We start from the raw sequence: 14,402 nt of genomic DNA, 5'->3' as shown, positions 1-14,402 counted from the left end.
TTTCTTACAACATCTGCTATTTGCATTTCAAGCAAGATCTAGACATTGGCGGACTAACATGGTCACAGGACAATGCTAACACACTGATGTTAAACACATACAATGTTTATCATGCTAACATTTGCTAAATAGTCCTAAAGACAAAGGAGAGCTGATGGGAATGGACATAAAGCAAGGTATTGGACACACTAAAATCTGAATGCGATGATGAAAAGTAAAGAAGATCGCCAAAGATTTTACAGTGTATGCTGAGGGGTACATGGTTGCATTTGTCAAATGTCATGTATCATTTCAACAGCTATCATCTCACTGAAAACTGCATGCCAGCCTCATGGTCACACGACAGGGAAAGTCATGGGATCATCGTGGCAGACATAATTATTTGTATACAATTTCATGGCAATTCAATTTCTATCTGATGAAATATCATATTCTGGATCATAGTGACCCACCAACTGCCCAACACTACCATCCACAGAGCCATGCCACTGGCAAGGCTACAAACAGCCCTAGACCAAAGTACACATAAGTATGTGGACATAATGTTGCATAATTGTGCTATAAAGTGTCTATAATGAGCATTTTATTAAAGATATTTCACTGGAATTAAACTATTCTACAGAAGACTCTTCTTTAAACTCCACAGAAGAGACACAGGGTCAAACAAACTCGACATACAAACACTCAAAACTAGAACTGCAAGCAGTTATGAACGGGGGCCAAGCCCCCCCCCCCTCGCGCGACTCGGACCCCACACACTGCAGAGCCCACGGAAGTTTGCCCCAAAGGATGACGGGCTTGGGGCAAAAGTGAGGACACAGGCCAACATCTGAGCCGTGGTATTCTCTGTAATGGGAAGTGTACTGGGAGTGCAAAAGGCTGAATGTGTGCCAATTTGGATTTGTTGTACTAAGCCACGCCCATATTGACCAGTAATGACCTCCTTCAAGATATGGCCTCAGGATAGGCCCTACATCATACCGACCAATTTTCGTAAAAAAAGCGGCCAAAATTCATCAAATTTGGCTCATCCCTTTCCAGTGTCATGGCAACCAAGGAACTCAAATTTGGTGTTAATAGCATTTAGTTTGATCGAGATATCAAACAGTTAACATTTTTATAGCTAGCTACAGAAATTTGCTTGTTAATAATTTGTGCATTTTTTGACCGAGCAAAAATCTTTTGATAACATTAGATCAGGTCCAGCTGAAGAGTGTATGTGCCAAGTTTCACGCAGATTGGACTACATCCCAAGGAGGAGTTCGAAAAAGTGGGTTTTGCATATGTGGCGATTTAGTGAACAAAATGTGCAGCAGAAGTGTGCACGTCCTATGTCAGAAAACCCAGCTCTGTTCAGGGAACATATGGATATAAGGTTTGCAAATGTGTTATTTAAAATGTGGAAATTACAGGCAAAAACGCGATTGCATCCATTATAGCGCCACCTAGTGGAGTACATGTGCAATTTTTGGTATGGAAGAACTGTGTCCTATTCTATCTGTACCATATAAATTTCAGCTGTCAGCATAATAGTTTGGCTGAAATTAATGTTTGTTGTTTATCTTGTAATAAGCCACGCCCACATTGACCAGTCATGACCACCTTCAAGATATGGCCTCAGGATTGGCCCTACATCATACTGACCAAATTTCGTAAAAATCGGTGTAGCCACTCAAAAGATATAAACTCCCCATATTTTTAGCGCCCTAGTGGTCAAAATTTGCCAAATTCAGCTCATCCCTTCCCAGTGTCATAGCAACCAAGGATCTCAAATTTGGTGTTAATAGCATTTAGTTTGACCGAGATATCAAACAGTTAACATTTTTATAGCTAGCTACAGAAATGTGTTTCTTAATAATTTGCGCATTTTTTGACCAAGCAAAAATCTTTTGATAACTTAAGATCAGGTCCAGCTGAAGAGTGTACGTGCCAAGTTTCACGCAGATCAGACAAAATCGCAAGGAGGAGTTCGAAAAAGTAGGTTTTGTAGTTTTTGTGATTTAGCTAAAAAACTTTCTAGGCGGAAGTGGGCACGGCCAATTGCAAGGTGATTCAGCTCCATTCAGGGAATCTGGGGATACAAGGTTTTTGAATGTGTGACATACAGTGTGGGAGTTATAGGGAAAAACGTGTTGGCCTAGGTTATAGCGCCCCCTGCAGGCATATATATGTAGTTTTTTGTGTCTGAGATATTTTCAGGAGTCTGGACCAACCCTCCAAATTGCACCGCCCTCCCTTGCACGGTTTAGCCTGCAAGCACCACTTTTAGCCGGAGAAAAATAAAAATAAAAATCCTTACAATTACAATAGGGTTCCTGGCACTGCTGGACCTGCTGGAAACACGTATGCTTGCATACACATTCCCTCGGCCCCTCCGGCTGGCCCCAGCAAAGCACACTTGAAAAGTTGTTGGAATTGTTGGACCACAACCAACTGGCTGACCAGAAGTTCACACTGTAACAGCTAGAAGGATTTGTTTTTGTGCTAGAGAACACCAGACATTGTGTGTGTGTGTGTGTGTGTGTGTGTGTGTGTGTGTGTGTGTGTGTGTGTGTGTGTGTGTGTGTGTGTGTGTGTGCGCATGGCATAAGGAGTGGTCACAGGCAAGCAGTCACAGGCTTCTGAAAACACTTGCTCTTGCGAACCCACTGTGACATGTAAATGCACTGTGATAACTCAGGCTAGTACAGGAGATAGATAACTGGTGGTGGTGACAGCAATGCATCAATATCACTTTCCCTCTGCTGACAGTGGAAGGTTACACAGTCCACTGAACCTATCCAGCCATTGTTGGACACGACAAGTGTGACCAAGAGACTGAGACCAAGTCTATGATGGGCAGCTGGTATGGTGGTATCATTACCTCCTTCATTTTGTGTATTTTCATGCTGGGCCAAAACATTAAAGAGTAATGTTTGCTTCACACATAGGGCTAGGGCGGTGGGCCTTCACGGGAAAATTCTGGCCAATTCTCTCTATCCATTCCCAAGGAGCCCTGCCGCTGACACAACAGGCCTCATGTGCCAATTCAAAGGTCAACAGCCCTGTCATCTCTGAAGCTGCTAATTTTTCCCACAATTCCAATATTAGGATGAAAGCATTATGGGTAAAAAAAAAAAAAAAAAACAGTTACAACACTTTCACCCATTCACGCACACATTCATACAATGATGGCAGAAGCTGCCATGCAAGGTGCCGACCTGCTCATCAGGAGCAGTTTCAGGTTCAGTATCTTGCCCAACGATACTTCAATGTGCAGCGGGAACCAGGGAATCTAACCAGCAACCTTATAATTCTGGACAACCCACTCTACCTCCTGCGCTACAGCCATGACAAACAAAAAAGTTGAACAGGTCACCTGTTCCCATTAAGTGTATTTGGTCATCACTCGCCACAGTTATGTAATTGGTTTTTAATGTAAATTTGTTCAAAGTTTGTGTGGTTGTGTTTCTGCACTAAATACACCAATTTTAGCATTAAACCTTTGGTGAATCTGACAGGATCTGCACTGAACACACACGCATGTAATGTGAGCAATTAGACATCATGTCCTTACCGAGTTCGTTAAGGCTTTGAGCAGCCTTGGTTATCTCCCTGCTGCCCCCCTGGAACTGCCCCTGGAGCCTCTTGCTCAGGTACAAGATACGAATGATCCTCCGCAGCAGGTCACAGGCCACCTGGACCAAGAGGAAGAGAGGGAGGAAGCAAGATGGTGAAGTACATGAATCACCTTTAAGTAAAATGTCCACAGATAACACATTGATAAGCTGATCTATGTTCAAGTGAAACAGTAAAGCTCAGAGGAAGGCCATCTTTGTGGCAATACTGATTGGCCTCTTTGAAGTAACAGCCATCTCTCTTAAAAACAAACTAAGAATTTCACTATGAACACATCATCAAATTAATTTGACGTTTACCTACATGCAGGCCAGTCTAGAACCCACACACTGCTGTGGCAAGTGTAGAATGTGGCTTGCCATCATCTTACTGGATAAGCAGGGACATCCCTGTTGTCTGGATGGCGACATATACTGTTCCAAAAGCTGTATGAACACATGAAGTTACCCATGCCATGGGTACCACCATACACTCATGCCATCATGCTGATAAACAGTCTGGATGGTCCTATTTTCTCTTAAGGCCAGAGGAGATGATGTCCACAACTTCCAAAAACAACTCAAAATGTGGACATGCTTTCTCGGTTTTAGGTCAGTTCAGCTCAGATCTTAAATCTAGTCTTAAAAATTCCATTTGTACCTGCAGCAATGAACTGTGGTTACCGAAAATGGTTTTCTGAAGTATTCCCATATCATTTATACAATCATGCAAGTTTTTTGCAGTGCAGCCTGAGGGGTCAAAAGTCACAAGCCCCATTCACAATGCTGTTTGGATGCGGGGATCCTGGGCCAATTCTCCACCTCTGCGCCTGTGTGAATGTCTTGGAGGCGGCGCTGTTTCATTGGTGAACTGAACCAGTGTGTGGATAAGCTGGCATGTATAATCACACAGATCCCTCATTCAACTTAATGAAGAGAAATGTCCCACAAAGCAACATTACATGACCAAACAGTCACATAATAACTGTAACTGTCTTTGGCAACTTATATGAGGAAAAAATACTGCAGATATATGTGGAGAAGTGTCTGTCCTCTTGTCTGTCCTCCTGCCTGTCCTACTGACTCCTCGTCACATTTCTGCCTGAAAAAAAAGCGTCTGTCACTGGCAAAAAACTTTAACTCACCAAGTGTTTGTTGGAGAAAAAAAATCACTGCGATAAGTCAGCCCTCCCAACCGAGACTTTCCCCCAGAAAACAGCCTCCCTCGCTGCGACTGTAAGTCACACAGCGTCCAGTTTACTGATGGCGAGTATGCTGTTGCCGCTGTCCCAGCTGGGCTGAACACAGGCATCACATTCAGAAGTGTATATTAACAAAAAAACAAAGTTTACGAATTTGACCATAACATATCTTGTCTCTTGTTCTATACTGAAGTGACTACAAGTTGAGAAGGATTTACAATTATTTGCATTCTATGTATTCACGTTTTACAGCGTCTTAATCAGGGTTGTATTAATGTTATTTTCTAACTTATTCAAAGATTCCCTTTTTTCAACCAGACAGTTGACTATTCCTCTTTCCCAATGTCATCCATAAGTCAGTGTTCAAAAGATTAAACATTTCCTGACTTATCGAATACTTTGCTTTAGCAAAATACTTTTTGAATGATAGTAGAGCATTTCCTTTTCATTGCTAGCCAATAATTGAAGCAGAACACATGCTGTCAGATTTTCATGTCATAGCCTTACAAACTGCGCTTCTGTTATTATTACATGTGGTACTTTCAGCCTAGCAATCTTGTTGGTCAGTAATATTTGCTTTTAAAGCTAGGGGAAGAAAATGAAATGACACTTTATGGCTGTTTTGTTGACTCATATGGTAACCATGGAGCTGCACACACTATTCAATATTCAGCCACAACAGGGAAAGGGGACAAGTAAAAAAGTATCTCTTTAAAATAATTCAAACTCCATACAGAGTCTCATTCAATTTTTTCATTTGTTTTTTTTTTGTAAAGACGCAGTCCTATTGTGCAGATAACTCCAGGATGTATGTTCATGTAATGATCTGAGATGCTCGAATGCAATTCAGTGTAATGAGAGGATGAAATTGTGCTGCCGATCACAAACAGAGGCCTTGGATTCCCCAGTGACTGATCATCTGCTGTATGAGTCACATCCAACCCATACTGAAGACACAGGCAAGGCCAAGACTGAGAGGGATCCCTGTCTCTCTCTGTCACCAAGAGAAAATCTGAGTGACATGGATCCATTAGCCCAGGCAAGAGAATCACAGTGACCTTTCAACAGTCGTTGTTTCATCAATATTTATTTCATTTCCCTCAGCTGCACAAACAGGAGAACTGCAGCCCAGTGTTCTTACTGAGCTGCATGCACACCAGCTTGGAGCTCTGTACACAAATCCGTTGCCTACATACAGGCAAATACTCCCTCCTACACAGTGTCGATTTCACTGTGGGCTTTGGAACGCTTCAAATCAAATGGAAAATAACATTTTTGCCATGTAAAGAACAGTCTTTCTATTTCTTCTGCGATCTCAAAAGCAGACAGTGAGTGTTTCACACATAGCCACAAAAAGTTTACATAAAACCATCATCAAGTGTGTGGTAGATTACTACCTGCAGCCTGGCAAGCTGGGTGATCCTGGCCACAATCTTGTTGTACGGGTCAACAATCTTGGTCCTGATCCTGGAAAGACATGCATGTAATAACTGTTAACAGCACAAAGGATGAGAATAGATGAGAGGTGATGCCAAATATCACAGTTGATACCTTATAAGGGTTTTTCTCTGGAGAACATGAAATGTTTGTCACATGCAGTACAGGGCCGCATGATTTGTTTTGCTTGTTGAAGCTTAGGCAGCAAGATGACACCATGATAACACTACAATTTGGGGTTTAGAAAACACAGTATGTGGACGTCTCTTACCCATGGGATGATGTGAAAATTCATGTCAAGATTGTCCTGTCAAACGGGGACGCTGTTGAGCGATGGAAAGATAAGATGTGCTTGGCTGTATCTCATTCTAAGGGTGTATTACTGCCAAGTGCTTGATGACATACAGTGCTGTGAAAAAGTATTTGCCCCCTTACAGATTTCTATTTTGGCTTTTTTGGGTTACACTTAAATGTTTCAGATCATCAAATATTTTTTTATATCAGACAAAGATAACCTGAAAAAATACAAAAAGCAGTTTTCCTGTCGGAATACATTCTCAAATGATTTGAGAATTTATTTTTCAATAAAGACGGTATGACTGCTGACATGTTGCTGATTAATGCTGAAGAACGTAAGGCCTCCCTGTCTAAATGGCCGAAAGAGAGTTGGCCTTATTATCTTGAATTTATTTTTATAAGAGCTACAAAGCTTTGGAGTTGAATCATTTTTTCAGTTTAATTAATGGAAGATGCACAGTCCATAATTTGAATTTGAAGTCAGCACTTATCCACAACAGTGAACAGGGATGGAAGATATGTCATAGTTGTGGGAGGAATCCACACAACAACTACGCTGCTGAACATATGTGGGTCAAACATTGATGACCCTGAATTTTTAAGAAAGGTTCTAAATTTAATACTGGATACCGGATATTTCCATGACTAACTTGGTGGTGTTAATTTAGTAATGGATACTTGTTTGGATAGTTCCTCTCCATCGAGGTCAAATTCTTCCAAAGTTATTACTGAAAATATTAATCTAATTGTTAGATACAGAGGTTCTACGGTTGAGAAAATGTAGTGCCAAAATAAAGGCCGGTCTGACGGCGATGTAAAGCGGTGTGAATTTTCCCTTTACAACACACACTTGAACTGTTATAGATTTTTTAAGGTGAGCCTTGTTTTAGGTGGTTTATTTCTCTTTTTCTCTGGACCCCGTTCACTGCAGTACAAAGCTGAGCGTCTGGGCTGGAGCGGCTTATTTAAGAGGATGCATTATTTCTTTCCAATTCTCTGTAAAAAAGCGTAAGGGCACCCTTTCCATCACTTCAGTACATTTACAACACCTGGGTCACAAAGAGGGCACACATCACCAAGGACACTACACACCCCCAGCACACACTGTTCACACTGCTACCATCTGGCAGACACTACAGGAGTGTGAAAGCCAGAACAACCAGACTTACAAACAGTTTTTATCCACAGGCCATCAGGCTGCTGAATGACTCTGTCCCATGACAACTTCGTATACACAACTATTCAGCACTGGGAACTACACTTGCACTATGCTTAATAGTGTGAACTACATTTGCACTATGTATGTATCTTCAATATCCAATGTATATATTCAAAATGCTTACATCTTATTGTCCTTCAGTGCCTTCTGCTGCATGTGAACATTTCACACGCTAACATGCTTGTTCTTTATCTATTCTTATCTTATCTATTCTTCTAAGTATATTTTATATTTTTGTGTTTATATTTTTGTGTGAAGGGAAACTTGCAAATTAAGAATTTCCTTACTATGTGTATATGACAATAAAACATATTGAATCTTGAATCTAATAAAGCTAAATAACTAGAACTTCAGAAATCTGTCAGCGTGATATGGAAAATGTCCAGCAACCTTCTTTAGAGAAAAACACTCAAATTTCTGCACTCAAATTTAATTAAATATTATCAGACAAAATTAGTAGGGCCTTTATATTTACAAAACAAAAATACTTTGAATTTGGAGACAAAGTGCATAAATTACTGGCAAGGCAAGTATGAAAAATTGAAAATGACAGGACCACCCATAAAATTAAATTAGGATCAGGTACTCTACTTACCTCTTCCAAAGACATTAATGAGAGATTTAGACAGCTTTATTAGACCTTAAATATATCTGAACTCAACGCCCCACCTGGAACAATGCACCCATTCTTTGATAAATGTGAACTCCCAAAACTAAATCAAGCGGATCACGATGCCTTAGATGCAGACATCACATGTAAGGAACTACTAGCAACCATTAAATCACTAAAGAATTGCAAAAGCCCAGGCCCAGATGGGTTAAGCAATGAGATATACAAGTAGTTTGGGGGACTGCTGGCACCCTACTTTTGTAAACTTTATGCCAACTCATGCAAAGAGGGTGTATTACCTTACTTCCAAAGAAAGGAAAAGATTTGGAAGAAGTAGGTTCATATCATTCTATATCATTGCTAAACACAATGCAAAAGATTCTAGCCAAGACATTGACCAGAAGACTTAACGCTTCTATGGGGAAACTCCTACACCCCGGCCAAACAGGGTTTATTCCTAAGAGAAACACTTTCCACAATTTCAGATGTCATTTTAACATCTCTCATACTCTCCCTGGCTTCCTAAAAAAACAACTTGCCATCCTCAGCTTGGTTGCTGAAAAGGCATTCGCCCAGGTCAAATAACCAGACTTATTTTTACATATTCATTATTACTATTTGTAATACTTATTATCACATTGTGATCCTTCAATTTAATATAATCTAATTTTGTCTTTACATCACAAAATTGTCTTAACTTTACACGTTAACGTTTACAGTAAGACTTAAATAAGACACTTCAAGGGGCCTCAGTTTCTTTTTTGTCAAGAAATCCCAAAGAAGTCACTGGATAAATGCTGCTAATAAACACAAACATGTCAACAGGGATTGCCGCTCATCTAATAACGTGTATTCAATTATGCTGAGAAAAATGTTTCTTAAAATGTTTGAAACAAAGTTTTCATAGATTAATGAACTTACATTCACCATTTTATAACAGTGGTTGTAACAGGTTGATGTGAAAGAGCAGGCACTGGGGCCAATCTGACATAAAGCAACAGCAAACATATTTACCTGTCAACAGCTGCCTGCAGAGCACTGATCCTTGTCTGCATCATCTGAAGGACCCCTGAAAACAACAACAGCAACATCTTTTCCTTTCACTACATTCTGACTTTGATTTGTGGAGCTAATTTAATAGCAGACTTCATGTGAGGGATGTTGGCTCTCTCTGGTGGTAAAATTCAAGAAGTACAGCCATTGTGTAGAGGCAGAGTTTGAACAAGAGCTCACTGTTCCTGCTTGACAATACTATTCCAATTTTAGTCTTAAGTCTCTCCATGTGCATTCAAATGCTGCCGGGAGAATCTGAGATTTTTGACTTTTCTTCTACAGTTTGTTTCTCAACATCATTGTACTGATGATGTGAATTTTCTCATAAAATCAAACCTCTAGGACAATTAGAAGAAAAATGTCACTGACAATGTGGGAGAATCTTCCGTTAAACAGGCTACAAAACACTATATTGTAATCTGTTCAAATCAATCTATTTTTGTGACCATTATACAACCATAAAATAACTGAATTACAATCAAACATGCCTCTAAGTGTAATACAGTAATGGGTTTATTTCCATAATCCAATAACTGAAGCCACTGACTGCTAGGAATGTAGTAAAAAAAAAAAAAAGCACTACTGCCAAATCTCTCATTTGGGGTTTATGTCATCCCTGAGTGTTCCAACAAGGAGAGTTTTCAATATGGTCACTACTCACACTTTCCTAACTGTGCTCAAATCATTTTACTTCAGCTACTTAGCACAACCAGCTTACTGCTTCAGAATCACAATTGATTTGAATTGATTTCCTGCAATTGATTCGGGTAGCACAATGAAATGAACTGAAACCAATGGCAGTAAGAAAGCATCGTGTCTCTTACCTTCAAGGGACTCTATCCCAGTCGCTTGAGACAGTAGGTCTTCATGTCTAGCCACAACCTGGAAGGAAGAAGTATAAATATGGATGGGGCACCTGTTACAGTGACTACTGTGTTCCTTGCAGTGCCTGGTTTAAAGAAAGTTTCAAGTTTCTCCTTCATTTCCACAATGAAATCATATTAAGTGAATCCAAGTGCTGCCTGGAATGCAGGCATATGTGGATGGAGTGAATGATGGAATGATGGCACATATGCACATGGAGAAGCTGCAGTCGGTCTATGTGATAAAGAGGTAATAAGCTGACGAGATACAAGTTAGCTTTTTGTACTTCTTTTCATCTTACTTTATGTCAGATTGTATGAAACTGACACCACGATGCAGTGTACAAATATTACACATAGTACACATATTTCCTGCACTTTGCCTTCTAATGGGTATTCTGTGCTCGACAGTTAGACAGATAATATCAAAAATATTCAGTTTTAGTATCACAAAAGACAGACGAAACTAGAAAATATTCACAACTGAGAAGCAGGAACCAATTTTTTTTTTTTTTAAGTTATTGACTAAAAATGTAGTTGTCTAATAGTAATAGTTTTCTGTCAATATACATATTGGTTAATGAACTAAGTGTCTTAGTTCGACAACCGAATCACACTCTTCTTTGTGGGAGTCAAGTCTGGTCAAGTGTTCAACGTAGAATGAAAAAGACAGAAGACAAAATTATTGTGCACTATGATATGAAGATCTGAGTCATCATACGGCATTTCACAAGCTGCACAGAAGTTGTCCCCTTAGCCTCTGCAGTGAGTCAGTGGCTGTGCTGAGGTGTGCATTGTCTGTACCTGGCTGTGCAGCTCCTTGTCCAACTGACTGATGCCCTGTGCCAGCTTGGCCAGTTGCTCAGCAATGACAGCATGATGGATAGCCTGAGCAGTGTATGTCTTCACATCAAAGTCCTCTGCCAGGAAATCAGCGTAGCACTCTGCAACACAGCGGTACATCCTCAAACTCTTCAGTATATATTCACACTACAACACTATTCCTAAATATCAGGCTTGTATTGCACCCAGGGGCACCACTTGCCAAGGAAGCCTCTGCAGGAAGGCAATTGAGTGGGTCCCCAGGCCCGTAGACCGCCACCCCCAACCCCAATGACAACAAAGTGGAAAGCCACAAAAATAATAGAATGAAGAGGAGTTTTCCCTCGGAAAGTGAAAAAAGAATGAAGAAAAAAGATGAAGAGGAGAAAAAAAGCAAGACAGTGGTAAGTTGACTGGATAACATTAAATATTACAGTATATAGCTATGCTGCTAATATAGCCTTAGCTGTGGGGGAGAGACACTTTAATAACGTGAATTTCACTAAATCTGTTTTGTATACTTTAATGTTGGCTAACATTAACTTGGCTAAAGGAGCTCTGCTGGCCGTGACTTTACCAAGTCAAGTCAACCCATGGGCCATCCAGGAGTCAAAGTCAGTACAGTCAACTTGTTAGCTAACAGGCTAATAGAGAGTAGAAACTAGTCGTTAACTTGGTCTGGGGCATTGCTATCTAAATAAACATGATCTCTGCCATTTCTAGAGTAACATTTTACCTGGCATTTTATAGGAAACTAGAGAGTGATTTGGAGGGGAGTAAGCTAACTTTAGCTTGGACAATGTTTTTTCTACCTCCACCTCACGTGAGACTGCAACATATTTTCATAGTGAAGACACATGACCCCCAACCAGAAGTATGACCACCACTTTGCTAATATCAGATGACCTTACACAATAGGTTGCAACAAGAGGACCAATACAAATTAAGGATATGGTTTTCCCATTATATACTGACAAAACTTAACATACATTCTCAAAAATGCCACTGCTTTAAATAAAAAAAAAGTTTACATTCCACAATTTTTGTTGTCATACTTTTTATGACATAATGGTTACGACCGCTTGTTCACTGCCCTGTGAATTTTTGCCTAGGGCCTCATCAGACTCGAGAGTCGCCCCTGAATTGGCAGCAGAAACAGAACCAGAGCTCCTTTTCTGGCTCTTTGCTGGACCAGAGCCGCGTAGATCTGTACACTGTCTACGTCCTCCTCTTCGCTCCATCGCGTCAGTGTCTTAGTTATTCGCTGTTACTGGTGTAATTCACATGTACTACCATTGAGTTTACAGCAGTGCAAGTCAGCAGTACGAACTGTATTTTCAGGTAGGTTTCACCAACACGGTACAACGATTACGTCACAATAACAAAAATAAAGAAGTGTGATCTCTAATCAGTTCGGAAAAAGCTTTTGCAAAAACCGAGAGACGAATACTGAAATGTGACAAAGCTACTGATGTAATTCTTCTACTATCGAAGAACACGTTAAAACACGGTGTGCATCACCACCGCTGTCCAAACACTTGTATTTACCGTCTTTCAGAAGTGAATTCGTGGAAGCTTCTCTGCCGTCCTCCATGTTGACACTTCCGCATGTGACGTATAAACTGAGAGACGGGAGTTAGACGTCGTAGGAGCTTTGAGGCTGAGACACCGAATGCAACGCTGGACCTGTGTTCTTCTTCTGGTTTTACAGCGGTTGGCATCCAGCTCAATGGTGCATTACCGCCACCTTCTGCTCCGGAGTGTGGATCAAATAATAGACTTCGGACCTGTGCTCATGGCATTTACGAGAAAACATGAATACGATATGATATGATATCATATGATATCATATGATATTACATTATATCATATACAATGTTACAGTATATTAATGTATTATATGTTTTTTAAAACTATTGCACAATTGTATTATTATATTCCAGAAAATTATCACTATGTATTTTCATGTGTTTATTATTCAAGGTATTTATTACACAAAAATGAAGTCAGTGACTCTCATATATGTCACCCACTATTGGTGTTTTTATTTGATTTAATTTGATGTGATGAATAACATTGAAATAGAGAAGAAAAAATGTACAACTCGATAAAAGACAAGCTGGCAAATTTGCAAATCAAGCAAAACAGTACACAACACAACATTAACATCACAACACCTACATGAGTATTTATACCATTATAAGAAAATTACACTTCAGCAGTACACAAAGTGACTACATGCACAGTACTTTCATAAAATAAAGACCATTTCATGTCACAACACATCCCATGGTGGATGTTTTGACTTGATTAATGTAAATGTAACTAAGGATATTCATATTGTGTACATGTGCCCCAGTATTGTGCATATGGGTTTGCCTGTCTTGTGTCACAGCCCTGAGTGTTTCCTGTAATACCCTAATTTACAGTTGGAGTTGATGCCTGGGTTAGGATATAGTTAGGCAAGGCAGGGATTACTGTTAGCAGTAAGGCATAAGGTAATGTTAGTTAAATGTACAAATGTGCAACTTGTATGAGTCTGCAAATCTGACAGTCTTTAAAATTATTCTAACACATCTTTGTGAAAGCTCTGTGACCTTACTAATACAGAAAGCAAATGACACAAAAGAAAAAACAAATATTTTGAAATGTTGGACAAATGGATACAAACAGAAATGTACATAAGCCATTCAGTATACAGAAAAATATATTTTTTTGCTCCCAATATTGTTTAATCATCAACCAGAGTGCCAATGTTAGTGTAATTTCCAATTTAGCGGTTTCCAACAGGGCATTTAACCAGTCTTGAATGGATAAAATGGTACTACCTACCCATTTACTGTAAATCGCCTTTTATATTTGTCAACTGCAAAAACTATTGCCAACCACTTATCATATTGTTACAAGGAAGTCCAGACAGGAACCCTCATATCATACCACATTTTGCCATGTTTTTACCACAACACTGATTGTCTGGAAACCATTAACTCAAAACCTAAGAAGTAACAAATTCCCTTAAGAAATGAAGCAGTGACCCCTTGATACAAATATTTCAGGGAAAAAAATCCACTGGCAATGTCAACAGTCCTACCTTTGTAAAAAAAAAAAAAAAAAAAAAAAAGAAAGAAAGAACCACAGCTAACCTCCATGATCAAGGTAAGGAACAATGTTTCCCTTGATTTTTGCATAATAGTTTCCCAAGTAAGCCAGTAAAATTAGACAATATTTGCAGAGGAAACATAGTGATAGGGTGAATCTAATTTGTGTGGCTGAGAGGGAGAAGAATCAGGGGGGAAACATTTA

The 14,402-nt window shown here is 39.7% G+C and overlaps 1 protein-coding gene across 1 annotated transcript in view; it reads right to left on the bottom strand.

Moving 5' to 3' along the window:
* The window catches only part of cog5 (component of oligomeric golgi complex 5), a 68,075-nt gene extending 55,271 nt beyond the window's left edge, over positions 1-12,804 (bottom strand). The window contains exons 1-6 of the mRNA XM_037121260.1: positions 12,648-12,804; positions 11,082-11,221; positions 10,239-10,296; positions 9,376-9,430; positions 6,196-6,265; positions 3,557-3,677 (exon numbers count right to left, since the gene is read on the bottom strand). Coding sequence (XP_036977155.1) covers positions 3,557-3,677; positions 6,196-6,265; positions 9,376-9,430; positions 10,239-10,296; positions 11,082-11,221; positions 12,648-12,693 — 490 coding nt within the window. The 5' untranslated portion in view covers positions 12,694-12,804. The remainder of the gene's footprint in view (positions 1-3,556; positions 3,678-6,195; positions 6,266-9,375; positions 9,431-10,238; positions 10,297-11,081; positions 11,222-12,647) is intronic.
* Positions 12,805-14,402: the final 1,598 nt, after the last annotated feature.

This window comes from Acanthopagrus latus, chromosome 14 (genome assembly GCF_904848185.1).
Source record: "Acanthopagrus latus isolate v.2019 chromosome 14, fAcaLat1.1, whole genome shotgun sequence".
Lineage (NCBI taxonomy): Eukaryota > Metazoa > Chordata > Actinopteri > Spariformes > Sparidae > Acanthopagrus > Acanthopagrus latus.
Note: the sequence above shows the minus strand (reverse complement) of the source record. Positions and strands in the feature narration are given on the sequence as shown.